Consider the following 20,800-nt stretch of genomic DNA (forward strand, 5'->3'; position numbering starts at 1 on the left):
CCTGACTCAGTTACACCAGCTCTGTCAGGAGGAATGGGCCAAAATTCACCCAACTTATTGTGGGAAGCTTGTGGAAGGCTACCCGAAACGTTTGACCCAAGTTAAACAATTTAAAGGCAATTCTACCAAATACTAATTGAGTGCGAGTAAACTTTTGACCCACTGGGAATGTGATGAAAGAAATAAAAGCTGAAATAAATCACTCTACTATTATTCTGACATTCGTAAAATAAAGTGGTGATCCTAACTGACCTAAGACAGGGAATTTTACTAGGATTCAATGTCAGGAATTGTGAAACTGAGTTGAAATGTATTTGGCTAAAGTGTATGTAAACTTCTGACTTCAACTGTATGATTTGGCACATTATTTCCAAATGTGCACAGCTTGTCCTTCTACATTAGCTGCAGTGAAATGTCTCCACGCATCAGATAGTGCCCGTGACATCTTCCTGGAAAGAGTAGAAGAAATGTAGTAAAATAAAAAAAGATCCCTGTGTTTTAAAATGTAAATTAACACTCCTCAGATAGCAGGCTCAAGCAAGCTAAAACCCACACAAGAATGCAAAAACTAACTAGCAGAAATTGTTATCAAGTTAGAACTGATTTAAAACACACTTTTCTGTAGACTACTGTTTACATTTGTCATATAAAATATATTCACCCCACCCAGTACTGTAAACTTACCAGAAAGCATGTAGTCCTTGGCTCAGACAGTGTAGTAGTGTGGACTCAAATGTATCTCATTAGTGTGCAAGTCTTGAGAATCAGCTGTACATGCAATGGAAGAGTGCACTGCACATGTGATGGAAGAATGCACTGTGCATGCAGAGGGTTGCAACTCCATTGAATTGGAGATAGTTTAACCAAAATATGACACAAGACCTAGAATTGACTTGTGTATCCCACAAAAAAAGGTTCACTGTTATAAGCTAACTTTTTTGAATTTAAGCAAAATTCCCCAAATTCCCAGGCTCAACTTCCCATGGAAATTTACCGGAAAGGTTCCGACCCTCTGCAACCCTAGGGACTATAATTTGTTTTTCAACAGGACAATGACCCAACACACCTTCAGGCTGTGTAAGGGCTATTTTACCAAGAAGGAGAGTGATGGAGTGCTGCATCAGATGACCTGGCCTCCACAATCCCCTGACCTCAACCAAATTGAGATGGTTTGGGATGAGTCGGACCGCAGAGTGAAGGAAAAGCAGCCAACAAGTGCTCAGCATATGTGGGAACTTCTTCAAGACTGTTGGAAAAGCATTCCAGGTGAAACTGGTTGAGAAAATGCCAAGAGTGTGCAAAGCTGTCATTTGAAGAATCTCAAATATAAATACATTTACATTTGTTTAGCAGTTTTTTGGTTACCACATGATTCCATTTGTGTTATTTCATAGTTTTGATGTTGTCACTATTATTCTACAATGCAGAAAATAGTTTAAAAAAAAAAAAAAAAAATGAGTAGGTGTTCTAAAATGTTTGAGCAGTAGTGTATGTAAATGGTTTTATATGAAAACACTCATTACAAGTGGCTTGAAACCAAAGGTACATCTCTGTGTGGTTTATTTCTATATTTCCCCCTTTCAGGGGTATAACACTTGCCCGCGATGGGGTGATTGAATGTTGTGTATTTGTTCGTAAAGTTACACTGGGTAGTGGGTACATTGGCCACATCTGTAATTACCATCCCGCAAATTGTCTAGGAAGGTGCTACTTGGCACCGGTGGAAGATCCACAACCTGCAAAGGTCTGGTCAGTGCTCAAGATGTACCAGTGTTTATGTGGTCAAACTGTTAGCCAAGTGAGGAGTATTGAAGAAAGCAAAGGACTTGTTGGTCAGGGGGGGTGGGGAGGTTTGGGAGTGAGGCTGTCATCCTGGGTCATATTTTTGTAACTGTCCAGTGCGTCGTGCAGCAAAAACTCTGGGCAACACCGTTGTCTGAAGCGCTCATCCAGACAGTACGCTTGTCATAGTCACTCTGTGTACTACAGATCCTGCATATGCAACTGTATTGGCAGATAGGAGACTCTTTTTCAGGGGTGTAGGGTGGAAGCTGTTTCCGCGTAACAGGGAATTCCTATCCGTCGGCTTCCTGTATAGGTCCGTGCTAAAGCCACCCCCCCTCCCCCCCTTTGTCAAAATGTCCAGAAAACGTGTTACATCTGCATGAAAGGTGAGCGTGAATTTCAGATGCTCACTGCTTGTATTCATGAAGGAGTGGAATTGATGAAGTTCCTCTGCTGTGCCCTGGAATAGAAGAGATGTGTCATCAATGAAGCGTTTCCAGAGCTTGATTTGGCCCAAGAATGGACTGTTAGGGCTGAAAATTACAATTATTCTCAAACAACCCCACATACAGATGGGCATAATTCGGTGTCATTTTACTACCCACAGCAGTTCCCCTTTGTTGAATGAACATTTCATTTTCAAACATGAAAAAGTTCTCAGTCAGAATAATCTCATCAAGTTCAACAATACAGTTAGTGCTAGGGAGTGTACCACTGGGTCGTTGACTAAGACAGTGTACCACTGGGTCGTTGACTAAGACAGTGTGCCACTGGGTCGTTGACTAAGACAGTGTGCCACTGGGTCGTTGACTAAGACAGTGTACCACTGGGTCGTTGACTAAGACAGTGTGCCACTGGGTCGTTGACTAAGACAGTGTGCCACTGGGTCGTTGACTAAGACAGTGTGCCACTGGGTCGTTGACTAAGACAGTGTACCACTGGGTCGTTGACTAAGACAGTGTACCACTGGGTCGTTGACTAAGACAGTGTACCACTGGGTCGTTGACTAAGACAGTGTACCACTGGGTCGTTGACTAAGACAGTGTACCACTGGGTCGTTGACTAAGACAGTGTACCACTGGGTCGTTGACTAAGACAGTGTGCCACTGGGTCGTTGACTAAGACAGTGTGCCACTGGGTCGTTGACTAAGGGAGTGTACCACTGGGTCGTTGACTAAGGGAGTGTACCACTGGGTCGTTGACTAAGACAGTGTGCCACTGGGTCGTTGACTAAGGGAGTGTACCACTGGGTCGTTGACTAAGACAGTGTACCACTGGGTCGTTGACTAAGACAGTGTACCACTGGGTCGTTGACTAAGACAGTGTGCCACTGGGTCGTTGACTAAGACACTGGGTCGTGGGTCGTTGACTAAGACAGTGTACCACTGGGTCGTTGACTAAGACAGTGTGCCACTGGGCCGTTGACTAAGACAGTGTGCCACTGGGTCGTTGACTAAGACAGTGTGCCACTGGGTCGTTGACTAAGACAGTGTACCACTGGGTCGTTGACTAAGACAGTGGGTCGTTGACTAAGACAGTGTGCCACCACTGGGTCGTTGACTAAGACAGTGTGCCACTGGGTCGTTGACTAAGACAGTGTGCCACTGGGTCGTTGACTAAGACAGTGTGCCACTGGGTCGTTGACTAAGACAGTGTACCACTGGGTCGTTGACTAAGACAGTGTGCCACTGGGTCGTTGACTAAGACAGTGTGCCACTGGGTCGTTGACTAAGACAGTGTGCCACTGGGTCGTTGACTAAGACAGTGTGCCAGAGCTTCCAAGGCTTCTAGGCCTGCCTGGTGGGGGATGTTTGTATAGTGATTCAACATCAAAGCGAGCCATAAGAATCATAAGAATCAATATTGTCCATTGTCTTCAGGGTGTCAATCATGTCCATATAATCACATACATATAAATCTTTTTTCACCAATCTGCAGTATGTTTCTTGAGGGATTTCTGTATATTTTGACCAATTACCGCTTACAAAAATGTACCATAGTAGTACAAGAAAAAAACACAATGGTACTACTATGGTTGTGCGTTACCATGGTGGAATGTATAATGCAGGTTAAATCCATGGTATTTCCATTATCCATCGTCTACATTATGAAATACCATGGGATTATTTAGGTGCTTGGTGGTACCATCATATTTCAAGGCTAAAAACATGGTACATTTCCATGATTCAGACTATACCATGGTATACATGAAAGTACCATTGTAGCACCATGGTACATTTTTGTATCTAGATCAGAGGTTTCGACAATAATTGGGCAAAAGAGCAGAATTGGGCTGCCCGTTTAAACAAAGTCTACGTATCCCACTATGTCATTTGTAGTCACAGGTGCTGCTCCACTGTTTTTCATATCATCACGGTTGCTCGTTAGTTGAAATATAGCCTGGGCAGCTGTTTTAAATTATTTAGAGAGGAGGAGAACATGTTTTACCAAGCCATTCTATTTGAAATAGACCATCATTTTGATCCAATATCAATGTTGTCGTGATCCTCGCTTTTTCAGCCACATTACAATTCCCACAAAGTGTGTTTTCCCTATTGGTGCGATGTGTAGGGTGTTTGCCTTTCACACCAGCGACGCAGGTCCGCTTCCCTGCCCCAACGTTTGGGGAAGGTAAAATCGCTTCATGAGACATGTTACAATTCCCACAAAGTGGGTTAAACCTATTGGCACAATGCGTAGGGTGACTTCCTTTCACGCCAGCGGCCTGGATTCTCTTCCATGCCCTGCCGTTCGCTACAATATCATTACAGAACATCTCTTGACTATGACCCAGATAGAAAGTACCGTCAGCTGTTGTAATAACTTGATCTGTTATTCACAGAAACATTGTTGAACATGTAACCAAAACAAATGGTTCATGTCATTCAGAGTCTGTGTGGATGGTTCAACCATAGGGTCCAGTTAGTGGATATTATGGCCCAATACCAAAACAACCCCTAGAGTCTAGACCAGGGATACTCCACTCTCTCCTACAAGGTCTGGACCCTGCTGGTTTTCTGTTCTACCTGATAATTAACTCCACCCACCTGGTGTTCCAGGTCTAAATCAGTCCCTGATTAAAGGGAACAATGAGAAAAGGCAGTGGAAATGGCATCGAGTTCCAGAGTTGAGTTTGAGGGGTGTAGACCATATGCACTTTTGGAGATCTGAGAGGATTTGATGGGTGTATGCAATATATAAAAACTGATGCAATCAGCTTGCTATTTCCACATTGATTACTAGTCCTCCACTCTCTCCCACATACACTTGTGACGAGATGTTTATATGTCCGTAAAGTGTGCTTCCCTCTGCATTTGGCTCTTTAGTTGAGGGAGTGGTTCAGGTTTTAAATCCGCTGAAGTTCCACTGTCGCTCTTTGAGAGAACACTCATCTGTCAGTTTCTCATTGAAGAGTTGTCTCGTCTTCTGAGCAGTGATGCAGTTACTAGTAGCGTCTGTTTTTCCAGAAGGCATATCAGTAAATAAAATGTTACAATGAGAAAAGAACCTAGTAGAAAAGGTGCAGCTTCATTCAGCATGAGATCACTAACACATATCACCGTCCGCATCCAAACTTTCCAAGACATGAAGGTTTTAAAATGATTTCAGACTACCTCAGGACTTATTTGTCGTAGCTATTTTTGATACATGGTGGAATTGGCCCTCTATTTCCCCAGTCCCTGAGTAGGTCATGAATCTTCTGCCTTGCTCTAGCATACATGAAGAAACTGAGGCATTAGGCCTCCCTGAATAAACTCCACAAAAAACGAGTGCGCTGTAGTCTGGTTACATTGAACCCAATTGGTTCCTTTCAATTAAGTAAATCACTAGAATTTCAGATTTGTTTGGTCTTTATTCAAAAAGCAACAACTCACACCTAGATAGGTTAATTACTGGTGCTGGCCTGCATTCCATAGAATAAAATATATGGACTTGTTACTTTAGAGTTTCATCCTCTAAAGATAAAAGCCTCTAAAAATAACCGCAGCTGTATGAAATGGCCATGGTTGGATTGGAACTACTTTCATGCCCATTTTAACGGGAGCTTGTATATCAGTGCCTGCCTCTTCCTCAGTCTCTACACGCCTGCCAGCCCAGCAAGGCCAAATAATATAACCAAGGACACCGTAAATAAAGCCCTGGTATTTGTCATAGGGGGAAATTCACATCAACAGACCAAATATGGAGCTGTAAACTGTTCCACTCTCCATCATAAACAATATGGGGTGTAATGAAATAGGGGAACGTTTATAATGGAAAGGGTTAATAATCAGTGGTTAATAAAATAAACTGCTAAAAGACCACTTAGTTCTAACTTCTCATTTAAACAGAGCGTTTTCGCAACCAATTACTCAACCTTGTCGGTTATGTTGAACGGTGTGGAACGTTTTTAAAACGCCTACAGGACTTTAACGATCCTGAACGAACCCCAGGGTGGCAGGACCTCTGCTGTACTAGAACACAATGATCTATGATGATTAATATACATCCCTCCTACACCAAGCAGAGAGAGGGCCACAAACAAATAGATTGGAAACGGGAACAAAATCCTCCCAGCAGGCTCATTAACTGCGAAATAAGCCCAACCTTCGCTTTTACCTTTACACACACACACACACACATTAGCCAAACCACTCTCTCTGAGCGCACGTACACACAGCCGACAGCCAACCCTCTTCATTCCCTTATGCGCGTAGTTGGCTAAGGCCGGTTGCATCTACCTGCTCGGCATTTCAGTATTCTTCCCTAATGCACGATTAGCCTGGCCATTCCCCCCTACTCTCTCTTGCTGCCTATATGCATTTCCGTCATGCACACTTGGGCAGAGTTGCAGGCGCTGAAGGTCGGGCAGCAGTTAAGGGAAGGAGCCGTTTCCCTTTGAAATAATCCCATCCCCCTGGATGAGAGCAGTGTCTCTAGCCGTTCACCCCGGGATAGATTGACTCTGCTTGCGGAATTCAGATGAGGAGCTGAAGATTGGACGCCTTGGAAGTGTCAGAACCCTTAGTGGAACAATGAGGCTGGGTGAGATTCCATTCTAGTACCTCCATGTTCTCATCTCAAGCCCTTCCAAGGAATTCTGTAAGGCGCAACGAATAAGGTGCATGGACCAGAGGAGGATGGTGGGATGAGCTATAGGAGGACGGGCTCATTGTAATGGTTGGAATGGAATAAATTGAACGTTGTCAAACATATGGAAACCACGTTTGACTCCGTTCCATATATTCCATTTCAGTTGTTACAATGAGGCCGGTCCTTCTACAGCTCCTCCCACCAGCCTCCTCTGGCATGGACATCACATATAAACTACCAACTGCGAGAATAAACAGCTTTAGGGAGTGTATATATAATATATCATTACAACAAATGGTTTTTGTGGTTTCTCTCTCTACTAGTCTCTAGAAGCAACAGAGTGTACTCCATCCAGCACGCTGACCTTTCCAACAGCCAAGCCTTCATGAAATATTCATAGATGCTGTTGATGTATTAGGATATGCAAAATACGGCCTTTTTTCACTGGCACTCAGCACAAGGCAAAACCATCCTTGAGGAATCATGGTAAATGCTGCATGAGCCCTGTTTGAGAGCTATGCTGGCTTTGATCAAATTCTGAACCTTTATTTACGAAATGAAATAGAACAAAGAAAAGCATTGAATGTCTCACATGGACGGCCTCCAGATTGGAATGAATCATTTAAAAACTAAGCAGGACAGATGGATTTTTTGAGCGGGTTTTCTTTCGTTTTTCTTCTTGTAATACCTGATTATTGGTTAGGAGGAGAGACGGGAGACGGCCGAGCACCATTACAGAATCGCTATTCATACAATTAGCAAAAAACAGCATGTGGAAAAATGATCAATTCATTTTACCCTGTTTGAGGAACATTCATTTTACTTCATGTAAATCCTGTTGGGGCAGACAAGGATGGCCACAATGTTGGCAAAAAATAGAAATGGTAAGAAGCAGGCTTTATAAGTTAAGACACTTTTGAAACAGAACTAAGGTTTGAAAACAGAACTAAACTGTCAATCCAGCTACATAATGCAGTGACCTAAATGTATATCAAATCAACAGTTGCGAGCCCTGACGTGGATGAAGTAATAGAGCAAAGTAAATGGTTAAAAATAAACATTGTACAAGACTTTTGGAAAATACTCACGTTCCAGTGTGTTTATTAATTCAATATCCACATAATTGCCCGCTCATTAAAACTCATTTAAGGGATAAAATAAAGACATTGCTCAGTTCCAATACCCATAAAACCATTCCAAGAGAACGAAACACTTGGGACACCTGCCCCAGATCATCATTAGGGAAAAGGGTCTAAAGGGATTTTTCTTGATTGTAGGTCAAATATCATCATCATCATCAATTCAACCAGGGTGATTCATTCTTCTCTGATCTCAAGACAAATCCCTCAACTCCTCCGAGATGATTGATTTTTACTTAGTATCTTGGTCCAGCGACGGATGCTTTGTTTCCTTACAGTGCTGTATTCTCAGTTTGAAACGAACTGTATGTCGGGTCCTGTTCTATGTTCTTCTGACAAGTCCCTCCCTCCCTGATTCACTTGGTTTTAAGACGTTTTCTCCCGACTGAACACAACCCTGGGTCGTGATCATTAGGGCAAACCGTAGGAAACCATTTTGCAACAACAAACGTAAATCTGTCTTCTTATTGGACAAGTCGAGGTAGTTCCTTTTGTTTTTCAACCTTCCTTTGGGTGCCAACTGAACATGCCTCTGGTTTACTGTGTGGCATAGTTGTCCCCTCCAGCCCCGCCTCCAGCAACACCCACCAGCATGTTGTTCTTGGGGGAGCAGCTGTCTGGCTCCATGGTCATCACCCTGACAGAGTACCCATGAGTCTCTGCTGCCCAGGAGCGGTCCAGGTCCACCAGGCCCATGCACTGTTTACCTGGAGGAGAGGGGTCAAAGAGCACAGTGATGATGTCCCTGATTGAACAATAATGGAGTTCCTTTATATTCCACACACTGGCAACTAAGAGGTGAATTGCAGTGCAGAGACACAGTACATAACTACAACAACTGACAGAAGGTCCCCCGTCTCACAGTAGAATCGTCTTTGTTCTAATCATTCGAAGAATTTGCTTTCATATTACTACGGATAAACAACGTGAGTCCTTTGTGGATAACACCCTTAGGCCTCTTCTGTACAGTAACAGCCTTTCATTCAGTTTATTGAGGCGGAATAAGAGATGAAGACATTCCACCAGGATCTGTTCATCTTTCCTTATATGACCCTCATTCTCAACATTCTACTGCAGACGCTTCCTAGACCGGCCTCTTCAGTACCAACGACTCTCTTCTTGCCGATTAGTACTTTGGGATCACTTCCACTGACACTCTCCTATCAAAGCTTACTTTAAAGGCAAAAGCCCACTAACCGCATTACGCTGCTCAGTGGCTCTGAAGCGGACCCAGACAGACAACAAACGCGTCTACAGCACTCAAGAGTCTCAGACGGACCGACGCTCAGATCTGACAGGCTCGGGGAATAAGGAATAAGATCAAAGACGGTAAGTGTGAGTTGAGGAGAGGTTGAGGAAGGGGTGTCATGGTGGCGGCAGCACCCCGCCAGCGGAATATTCAATGACAGGAAGTGTCAGATAGGGAACGTACGAGGGCGGTTCAAAGTGAAAACACAACGGGGAGTACCTTCACTAATTATTCACAAGAATTGAATGTGCTGGTATAGGATATGTTTTGCCTTTATCAAGATTAATAAGATTCTATGGAAAGGGGGCCCTGATCCTAGATCAGCAAGCCTACTCAGAGGCAATTTTAAAAAATGGACCCAAGTACTGAAGGGAGTATCAGTTTGATGGAGATATACAATAATATCCCCTTTGACTTTGCGGTCAACATCAATCGGCACCATTATGGAAAAAATGACATTAGTGGCCTGTTTGTGTTAAAAGGTGCTCATTTATTTGGGGGTCAATTGTCAACACAATGTGTGTGCGTGAGTGGCAGTGTGTCACCTATTAAGCGTCGTTCTGAAGGCAGCTGGACAGCTGTCTGGTCTGCGAAGCGGCAGAGGATCATGTGCTCCTAAATGAAGGGAGAGCAGAGATAGATGGAGGGAGAGCACAGAGAGAGCGAGATGGAAGGAGAGCACAGAGAGAGAAAGATTGAGGGAGGGAGAGCAGAGAGAGAGAGGGAGAGCACCGAGAGAGAGATGGAGGGAGAGCACAGAGAGAGATGGAGGGAGAGCACAGAGAGAGAGGTGGAGGGAGAGCACAGAGAGAGAGATGGAGGGAGAGCACAGAGAGAGATGGAGGGAGAGCACAGAGAGAGAGATGAGAGAGAGCACAGAGAGAGAGATGAGGGAGAGCACAGAGAGAGAGATGAGGGAGAGCACAGAGAGAGAGATGAGGGAGAGCACAGAGAGAGAGATGAGGGAGAGCACAGAGAGAGAGATGGAGGGAGAGCACAGAGAGAGAGATGGAGGGCACAGAGAGAGAGATGAGGGAGAGCACAGAGAGAGAGATGAGGGAGAGCACAGAGAGAGATGGAGGGAGAGCACAGAGAGAGATGAAGGGAGAGCACAGAGAGAGATGAAGGGAGAGCACAGAGAGAGATGGAGGGAGAGCACAGAGAGAGAGGTGGAGGGAGAGCACAGAGAGAGAGTGGTGGAGGGAGAGCACAGAGAGAGAGGTGGAGGGAGAGCACAGAGAGAGAGATGGAGGGAGAGCACAGAGAGGTGGAGGGAGAGCACAGAGAGAACACAGAGAGAGATGGAGGGAGAACAGAAAGAGAGATGGAGGGAGAGCACAGAGAGAGAGAATGTTAACTCAAACTCACAGCTACAGCTAAAACTCATCAGCTGACCCACCAATATATGCACATGACTAAGTTGCTTTGGAAAAAAGCATCTGCTAAATGGCATATTTATTAAATTTTTTATTTACACAGACTTCAACCAACCACAGCAGTAGAATGTTCATTCCAGGTTTTCCTGAAAGTCTCTGTATAAAGCCATACTGTACATCATTAGAGCCACATCTCTGACCTCTGGGAGGATGAGTCTCCTTCCTGCTCTTACCACTTCCTCCTGTTTCTTCCCCAGAAGGTAAAAACACCAAAACCCAGGGAACAGTAGGCATCTTCTCATGTCTTTCTTTATCCACCATCTAGTCATCTTCTACACCTATTTTTCTACAACCCCCAACCCCAGGAGGACACTAGTTATCCTCTAGCTCTAAGTGATTACATTCTTCACTGTGGAAGGATCAGGACAGTACCGTCCTAGCCAAGGTTCAACCACTCTGACTCAGCGCCAAGCACCAATACCTCACATCATTAGCGTTGTATTACAGCCGCGGAGTGCTATCTGTCATGGCGCTCCGCTGTCAGTCTGTTCAACTAGCTCAGGGGCACACCCGAGACTGTGATTGGTTGGTTCACTGTGTTACAGTAGCAGTGAAATGCCATATTGGTTTCTGTTAGGTCAGTGGCTGGTGGCTAAGGTTTTAGAGTGAGGTGAAGAGGAAACTCTGAGGACAACTGAAGTTGATTTAAAAAAATTATCTTCTTTTTGGCCTTCATTCGGGGTTTTGAGCGGAAATAACATAGTCGCAATAATACAGCCTCTCTTCGCTAAGACGCAAAACACTAAAGGAAGCACCAGATCAATAAAAAAGTGGTCAGAGTAAGCAGATGCTAACCTACAGGACTGTTTGGCTAGCACAGACTGGAATATGTTCCGGGATTCCTCCGATGGCATTGAGGAGTACACTACATCAGTCGTTGGCTTCATCAATAAGTGCATCGATGACATCGTCCCCACCGTGACCGTACATACATACCCCAACCAGAAGCCATGGATTACAGGCAACATCCGCACTGAGCTAAAGGCTAGAGCTGCCGCTTTCAAGGAGCGGGACTCCAACCCGGAAGCTTATAAGAAATCCCGCTATGCCTTACAACGAACCATCAAACAGGCAAAGCTTCAATACAGGACTAAGATTGAATCATACAACACCGGCTCCAACACTCGTCGGATGTGGCAAGCCTTGCAAACCATTACAGACTACAAAGGGAAGCAAAGCCAAGTGCTACCCAGTGACACGAGCCTACCAGAGGAGCTAAACTACTTCTATGCTCGCTTCGAGGCAAATAACACTGAAACATGCATGAGAGCACCAGCTGTTCTGGAAGACTGTGTGATCACGCTCTCTGCAGCCGATGTGAGTAAGACCTATAAACTGGTCAACATTCACAAGGCCAGACGGGTTACCAGGACGTGTACTGTGATCATGCGCTGACCAACTGGCAAGTGTCTTCACTGACATTTTCAAACTCTCCCTGCACGAGTCTGTAATACCAACATGTTTTAAGAAGACCACCAAAGTGCCTGTGCCCAAGAATACTATGGTAATCTGCTTAAATGACTACCGACCCGTAGCACTCACGTCTGTAGCCATGAAGTGCTTCGAAAGGCTGATCATGGCTCACATCAACACCATTATTCCAGAAACCCTAGACCCACTCCAATTTGCATACCGCCCCAACAGATCAACAGATGATGCCATCTCTATTGCACTCCACACTGCCCATTCCGACATGGACAAAAGGAACACCTATGTGAGAATGCTATTCATTGACTACAGCTCAGCGTTCAACACCACAGTGCCCTCAAAGCTCATCAATATGCTAAGGACCCTGGGACTAAACACCTCCCTCTGCAACTGGATCCTGGACTTCCTGACGGGCTGCCCCCAGGTGGTAAGGGTAGATAACACATCCGCCATGCTGATACTCAACACAGGGGCCCCTCAGGGGTGCGTGCTCAGTCCCCTCCTGTACTCCCTGTTCACACATGACTGCACGGCCAGGCACGACTCCAACACCATCATTAAGTTTGCCGATGACACAACAGTGGTAGGTCTGATCACCGACAACGACGAGACAGCCTATAGGGAGGAGGTCAGAGATCTGGCCGTGTGGTGCCAGGACAACAACCTCTCCCTCAAAGTGAGCAAGACAAATGAGATGATTGTGGACTAAAGGAAAAAGAGGACCGAGCACGCCCCCATTCTCATCGACATGGCTGCAGTGGAGCAGGTTGAGAGCTTCAAGTTCCTTGGTGTCCACATCACCAACAAACTAAGATGGTCCAAGCACACCAAGACAGTCATGAAGAGGGCATAACAAAACCTATTCTCCCTCAAGAGACTGAACATATTTGGCATGGGTCCTCAGATCCTCAAAAAGTTATACAACTGCACCATTGAGAGCATGGTTGCATCACTGCCTGGTATGGCAACTGTTCGGCCTACGACCGCAAGGCACTACAGAGGGTAGCGAGTACGGCCCAGTACATCACTGGGGCCAAGCTTCCTGCCATCCAGGACTTCTATACCAGGTGGTGTCAGAAGAAGGCCCTAAAAATTGTCAAAGACTCCAGTCACCCTAGTCATAGACTGTTCTCTCTATTACCATACGGCAAGCGGTACTGGAGCGCCAAGTCTAGGTCCGAGGGGCTTCTAAACAGCATCTACTCCCAAGCCATAAGACTCCTGAACACCTAGCCAAATGGCTACCCAGACTATTTGCATCCCCCCTATTTTACACCGCTGCTACTCTCTGTTGTTATCATCTATGCATAGTCACTTTAATATCTCTACCTACATGTATATATTACCTCAACTAACCAGTGCCCCTGCACATTAACTCTGTACCGATACCCCCCTGTATATAGTCTCACTATTGTTATTTTACTGCTGCCCTTTAGTTACTTGCTACTTTTATTTATTTTTCTTATCTGTATTTTTTTTAAACTGCATTGTTGGTTAGGGGCTCGTAAGTAAGCATTCTGACTAATAAAAAGTGATTTGATTTGACTAAAGGAATTAGTTGAAAATGAAATAGAATAGAATCGTTAATCATATTGTGATGATTCGGCACAGAGGGAGGTTTAGAGAGAGAGAGAGAGAGAACTTGTATGTTAATTGCCGGAAAATGAATCCGGTTGCTTAAAATGGAATATTGATTTCTCTTTCCAGACTGCAATTACGCGATCAACTATGTGGCCAAGTTTCTTTGTCAAAGTTTCTTTCAAACCAGACAGAAAAAAACAGAGATAAATGACACACACGACTTTCCACCACCAAATACCCTAAATTCAGTGAAAAATACACAAGCAGTATTTTAAGATGGGGAGAAAAATGATTATTTCATCTGTAAACCAAATATTTTAAGACCTTGGATTTCCTGCAGAGAATAGACCATTATCAAAATATACTGGTAGTAGTCCGTTTTCAGACACATCAACTGTCACGTTCCACTTGTCATGGCGAGGCCCTATAGCAGGTCTCCGTTGATTAGAGCAGTGAGAGGCCAAACATCAGGGATCATTGACTAGATTCAGTCACGGGATTCTTTTTTTCTTGAGTAGATGGTCAGGGGGCCGGAAGATAATTACACATCATTTGTAGACTATCAAATGTACTGCAAGAAGCCCAAGTAGATACACCACCGTTCAAATGTTTGGGGTCACTTAGAAATGTCCTTGTTTTTGAAAGAAAAGCAACATTTTTGTCCATTAAAATAACATCAAATTGATCAGAAATACAGTGTAGACATTGTTAATGTTGTAAATGACTATTGTAGCTGGAAACAGCTGATTTTGTTATGGAATATCTACATAGGCATACAGAGGTCCATTATCAGCAACCATGACTCCTGTGTTCCAATGGCACGTTGTGTTAGCTAATCAAAGTTTATCATTTTAAAAGGCTAATTGATAATTAGAAAATACTTTTGCGAAGTTAGCACAGCTGAAAACTGTTGTTTTGATTAAAGAAGCAATAAAACTGGCCTTCTTTAGACAAGTTTCTGGAGCATCAGCATTTGTGGGTTCAAATACAGGCTCAAAATGGCCAGAAACAAAGAACTTTCTTCTGAAACTCAGTCTATTCTTGTTCTGAGAAATGAAAGCTATTCCATGCGAGAAATTGCCAAGAAACTGAAGATCTCATACAACGCTGTGTACTACTCCCTTCACAGAACAGCGTAAACTGGCTCTAACCAGAATAGAAAGAGGAGTGGGAGGCGCCGGTGCACAACTGAGCAAGAGGACAAGTACATTAGAATGTCTAGTTTGACAAACAGATGCCTCACAAGTCCTCAACTGGCAGCTTCATTAAATAGTACTTGCAAAACACCAGTCTCAACGTCAACAGTGAAGAGGTGACTCCGGGATGCTGGCCTTCTAGGCAGAGTTCCTCTGTCCAGTGTCTGTGCTCTTTTGCCCATCTGAATCTTTTATTTTTATTGGCCAGTTTGAGATATGTCTTTTTCTTTGCAACTCTGTCTAGAAGGCCATCCCGGAGTCGCCTCTTCACTGTTGACGTTGAGACTGGTGTTTTGCAGGTACTATTTAATATAGCTGCCAGTTGAGGACTTGTGAGGCGTCAATTTTATGTTATTTTAATGGACAAACAATGTGCTTTTCTTTCAAAAACAAGGACATATCTAAGTAATCCCAAACTTTTGAACGGTAGTGTATATTTGACTAAAACGTAGTGTATATTTGACTAAAACATAATCATTTCAAACCTTGCTTACATTTGTTAATAATCACATACAGCACATGGCCTAAAGTATGTGGACACCTGCTGGTCCAACATCTCATTCCAAAAGCATTCATTTGGAGTTGGTCCCCCCTTTGCTGCTATAACTAATAGTTGTACTAGTTCCCATCCTGACAGACACCTTGTTAAGTTCGCTGATGACACTGCCTTGATCAGCCTGTTGCATAATGACGAGGAACATCTTGGCCCGGTCCTAGATGACTTTGTAGAGTGGTGTGAGGAATCACACTTGGTTCTCAATACCAACAAGACCAAAGAGACGTGCATAGACTTCAGGAAGTGTACAACACCTACCTCTGCAACATCTATCAGAGGTCAGAATATAGAGATTGTAGAGGAATACAAATACCAGGGTGTCCTCTTGAACAATAAGCTTAAGTGGAGTAAATATACAGACCTGATCTACAAAAAGAGTCAACAGAGACTGTACTTTCTCAAAAAGCTAGGATCTTTTAATGTAGACTGTACTATACTGACACTGTTTTACAAATCTTTCATTGGGAGTATTTTAACTTTTTGTATTGTTTGTTGGTTTGGCAATGCCACTGTCAGCCAGAGAAATATGCTGAGAAGGATTATCACCACAGCAAGCAAGGTACTTGGAGTCAAACAGACAGGCCTGGATGAGATCTTTAAGGTCAGGGCCCTCCCCAAGGTACTTGGAGTCAAACAGACAGGCCTGGATGAGATCTTTAAGGTCAGGGCCCTCCCCAAGGTACTTGGAGTCAAACAGACAGGCCTGGATGAGATATTTAAGGTCAGGGCGCTCCCCAAGGTACTTGGAGTCAAACAGACAGGCCTGGATGAGATCTTTAAGGTCAGGGCTCTGCTCAAGGCTCACAAAATCATTTTAGACCCAAGCCACCCCCTGTACCCGTGTTTTTTGAATGTTTTATTGGTATGTAACTGTTCTGAAAGTTGTATTGGCAATTTTGTTTTGTATTTAAACGCCACTTTAAACGTGTACATGACACTGCAACAACATTTCCCCATGGGAACAATAAAGTCAGTAAGTAATAACAGCCTCCGCTCTGGGGCGGCAGGTAGCCTAGTGGTTAGAGCGTTGTGAATCCCCGAGCTGACAAGGTAAAAATCTGTCGTTACCCCACTGTTCTCAGGAGGCTGTCATTGTAAATAAGAATTTGTTCTTAACTGACTTGCCTAGTTAAATAAAAGGTTACATTTAAAACATAAAAAAATAAAAACTATTCTGGGAAGACTTTCCACTAGATATTGCTGCAGGGACTTGCTTCCATTTAGCCACAAGAGCATTAGTGAGGTTGGGCACTGATGTTGGGCGATTAGGCCGGCTCGCAGTCAGAACTCTAATTCATCTCAAAGGTGTTCGATGGGGCTTTGTGCAGGCCAGTCAAGTTCTTCCACACCTATCTCGATAAACTATTTCTGTATGGACTTCACTTTGTGCAAAGGGCCATTGTCATGCTGAAACAGGAAAGGGCCTTCCCCAAACTGTTGCCACAAAGTTAGAAGCACAGAATCGTCTAGAATGTCACTGTATGCTGTAGGGTTAAGATCTCCCTTCATTGGAACTAAAGGGCCCGAACCATGAAAAACATCCCCAGACCATTATTCCTCCTCCACCAAACTTTACAGTTGGCACTATGCATTGAGGCAGGTAGCGTTCTCCTGGCACCTGCCAAACCCAGATTAGTCTGTTGGACTGCCAGACGGTGAAGTGTGATTCATCAGTCCAGAGAATGTGTTTCCACTTCTTCAGAGTCCAATGGCGGCGAGCATTACACCACTCCAGCCGACGCTTGGCATTGCGCATGGTGATCTTAGGCTTGTGCTCGGCTGCTTGGCCGTGGAAAACCATTTCATGAAGCTCCCAACAAACAGTTATTGTGCTGTTGTTTCCAGAGGCAGTTTGGAACTCGGTAGTGAGCGTTGCAACCGAGGACAGATGATTTCTACACAATACGCGCTTCAGCACTTGGCGGTCCCGTTCTGTGAGCTTGTGTGGCCTACCACATCACGCCTGAGCCGCTGTTGCTCCTAAAGGTTTCCACTTCATAATAAGAGCACTTACATTTGACCAGGGCAACTCTAGCAGGGCAGAAATTTGACAAACCTATAACGGTGAGTTCCTCAGTAAGGCCATTCTACTGTCAATGTATGTGTGGCTGAAATAGCCGAATCCCTTAATTTGAAGGGGTGTCCTAATACTTTTGTATATATAGTGAATGTCTCTCTATTATGTGTGGGAACAATTTGGAACAGATTTCCAAAATGAAAAATCACTTGGAGCTGATTTACTGTTGTTTTTAAAGTCTTAAGTCCCCCGCCAAAAAAAGTATATATTTTTTATTATTCAGAAAACTTGGGGGCCAAATAAAATCAAACGCGGGCCAAATTCGGCATGCCAGTTGGGGAACCCTGCCATACATCATTAAGATATTATCATCTCCTACCAGTTCAGTGCACTGTCAGTGTCAAGTGATAAGACTTAGGCCCGGTTCTGATACTCTGAAAAGGCATCCTGTCTTCCTTGAAGTAATTACTGATCTGACATAGGGCCTTGCTTTTACTACCAAATATTGATGACTTCAAGGAAGGGAGTGAAGTAAGGATGCATCTGTCCTCCTGTGTGGCTTCGTTGGTAGAGCATTGCGCTTGCAACAACAGGGTTATGGGTTCGATTCCCACAGAGGACAAGTACATCTGCTAAATGACTAAAATGTACATTTGGAATAGTATTTGAACCTCCGCTGACCTCAATCAAGACATGAACTTTGTCAACATTCAGTCTCTTGACCGTCGATCTACTCATGATGATTAATGATGTTGTTGTTTTGAAATTGCTTGTTTTTTTGTTGCCGCTGCTTTACAGCGCCTTGATATTTCTTTATGTAATGAACAGCACTAAACAAAGTTTTATAAATGATTATTAGTATTAGTGGTATTGTAACAACGTAGTTCCTGTAAAAGCTGGCTTTAGTTCCCAGGATACATTCAGGATAAATCAACAGGAGAGCTATTTCTGAGGTCAGATAGTTTATTCTCTCTACCTCCCCTTCTCACTCTCTCCCCTCCTCTCTCTGCAAAGAGTCAGCGAATGGAAAAGAACATGACTAGGACTACACTTAAAATTAAACCATGTATGTGTTTTGCATCTAAAACAGGGCTCTTCCGGAGTCTATTAGGTTTTAGTAATGATATATATATATATAAAAACCTCTTGTAATTCCTGGCAAGGGAGCAACAGCTTTCAGCATGAGTGTAAATGATAATGTTTTATAACTGAGGGGTCAAACCTGTTGTAGCCTGTGTAGGAGAACACTGTTCGCAATTACCATAAATAAAAAAGACTAATTAAATCTGACTTAGTTCAATCTTCGCTGCTGATATGATATGCATCCAAAACAAATAATACATTGCGTGGGAAATCTAACCCTCATTTGAAATGAATTGAACCTACCTTGTAACTCAGTGTCTCCAGAAACCTTTTGCTGCAAAAAAGAGAGATATTTGAAAGAAGTGAGACATTTTGGGAATAATGCTTAGAGAAAAGACCATTCAAGTGTAAAAACGTTTCAGTAAATCTGCACGTTGTGCTTTTCTGTGGGACAACTATTTGTATTGCATTGTACTAGTGTCTATTGTTTACACTGACATTCACATACTAAGTCCACCTTCTTTTGTCTTGATAAGTCATGACATAAACTATCTTCTGATGATAAACTCCATACGTGACAAAAAAACAAAACAATGCTCATGTTGAGCAAGTTCTTTATCCGACGTCCTGGGAAACAGGCAGGTTGATTGTGATGTTAAAGAGTAGCGAGAAAGAGCTTAAAGCTAGCTAATAATCAACACGGCACCGAAGATGTCAAAGGTCACGTCACGGGCACTCAGTTGAGGACTCTAATGTTTCACTTGGCCGGCTATAGCCTCTCGGTCACATACTGCATAGCTACGTACTGTCAAAATGATGTACACACATCCAAAGCTCCTGAGCAGGTGCTGAAGATAAAACACTCAGGTATTCTGCAGACAACACTTGGGGATTTAAACTTGGTATGTTGACTCTTGGTGAAAGTTTGTCTTCGGGACCATAACCTGAGGATGAACTAGTTAAGGAGGTGGTGTAGTGCAGAGTAGCATGAATACTGACACTGCCACAGGGCCCGCCTCATATCTAGTGACAGCCTTTAGCTATGCCAGTAGCAATGATATTCCACAACCTTCAGTGCATTCTCGCTTTAGAATACCATGTTTTGTGGTCATTGAGGCCTTTGTGTTGTCAACATGTCATGCGTCCTTCCTCCTAGTTCTCAAACCAGCCACTTCACACACCAGTCAGTCAGAGTGCTGTCATGGCAACAGGAACAACAGCACAATAAACTAGCTCCTACATTTTTCCCCCTCTCCCTCCTGTTCATGCCCTCAAGCACAATTCACACTCTTCGGATCGTACCTCAGCCTAGGAAAATATCAAGGCATCAAACGCATAAGTAATTTTGGCTCGGCCCCAGAATGAAATGAGCAGAAGACATTTTTGGAGTGATCAGTGACTCGTGTTCGCCAACTTATTTGGTTATGCAGTAGTTTTTTTGCCCTGTCATTTTGTGACAGCAGCCCTGTCCTGAAAGATCATTCTCCTAATGCTGATTGAATGGACTGAATGAGAGAGCAGGGTGACACAGAAGTCGTAGATGCTGTGGAAGAAAACATAAGCCAGAGACCAACGCAGATAGAGGAGGCAGAGAGGTACAAATGAAGATGGAGAGACCGGTGGAGAGAGAGAGCGGGAGATAGAGAGAGGCAGAAATGGTGTGAGATACAGTCGATAAAGATAACAGAAGAAGATGGGTAAGGAGGCACAAGATAAAGACAACTCAGACAGACCGACAGACAATGACAGACAGACATTGAGACAGAGAGACAGGCAGAAAGACATACATTGAGACAGACAGGCAGACAGACCTCCTGGGGAAGGTGAACTTCAGTGTGTTCTGGACGAAGCCGTAGCAGCAGGGGCTGACCACGAAGGTCGCTCCCGCCTGGATACACTGCTCTACCACCATGTCTGTCGCAACGCCACACGCATGGAGGGCCACCTGGAGACACACACACACACGTTAAAACACAGGCACACACATTCACACACGTTAAAACACAGGCACACACACAAACGGTCACACAAATTTGTTAAATATTACCCAATCAGAACACCCTCTTTCTCTGCATCCATCGCATCAACACGGTACGATACACCTCATTGGAAAACATCTAGCAAACCTAACCCTGAGTCAATAGGGAAAACAAACCGAACCGTTTGGAGAAGGAAAAAAAAAACTCACTGATTAACTAGTTAAAGAAGCCGTTTGATGCTGAACGTGTGGAGTAAACAAACTTTTGAGTCGTTTAGC

The 20,800-nt window shown here is 43.9% G+C and overlaps 1 protein-coding gene across 3 annotated transcripts in view; it reads right to left on the bottom strand.

Moving 5' to 3' along the window:
• Positions 1–7,629: 7,629 nt before the first annotated feature.
• LOC139419115 (glutathione S-transferase, C-terminal domain containing) overlaps positions 7,630–20,800 on the bottom strand; it is a 62,038-nt gene continuing 48,867 nt past the window's right edge. For 2 of the 3 annotated variants that reach the window (XM_071169049.1, XM_071169051.1), the window contains 4 exons: positions 20,355–20,488; positions 18,847–18,877; positions 9,792–9,861; positions 7,737–8,704 (listed from right to left, as the gene is read on the bottom strand). In XM_071169049.1, coding sequence (XP_071025150.1) covers positions 8,535–8,704; positions 9,792–9,861; positions 18,847–18,877; positions 20,355–20,488 — 405 coding nt within the window. In that variant the 3' untranslated portion in view covers positions 7,737–8,534. Of the gene's footprint in view, positions 8,705–9,791; positions 9,862–18,846; positions 18,878–20,354; positions 20,489–20,800 lie in introns of all 3 variants that reach the window. The other variant, XM_071169050.1, reaches the window with a different exon arrangement.

Source organism: Oncorhynchus clarkii, chromosome 10 (genome assembly GCF_045791955.1).
Source record: "Oncorhynchus clarkii lewisi isolate Uvic-CL-2024 chromosome 10, UVic_Ocla_1.0, whole genome shotgun sequence".
Classification (NCBI taxonomy): Eukaryota; Metazoa; Chordata; class Actinopteri; order Salmoniformes; family Salmonidae; genus Oncorhynchus; species Oncorhynchus clarkii.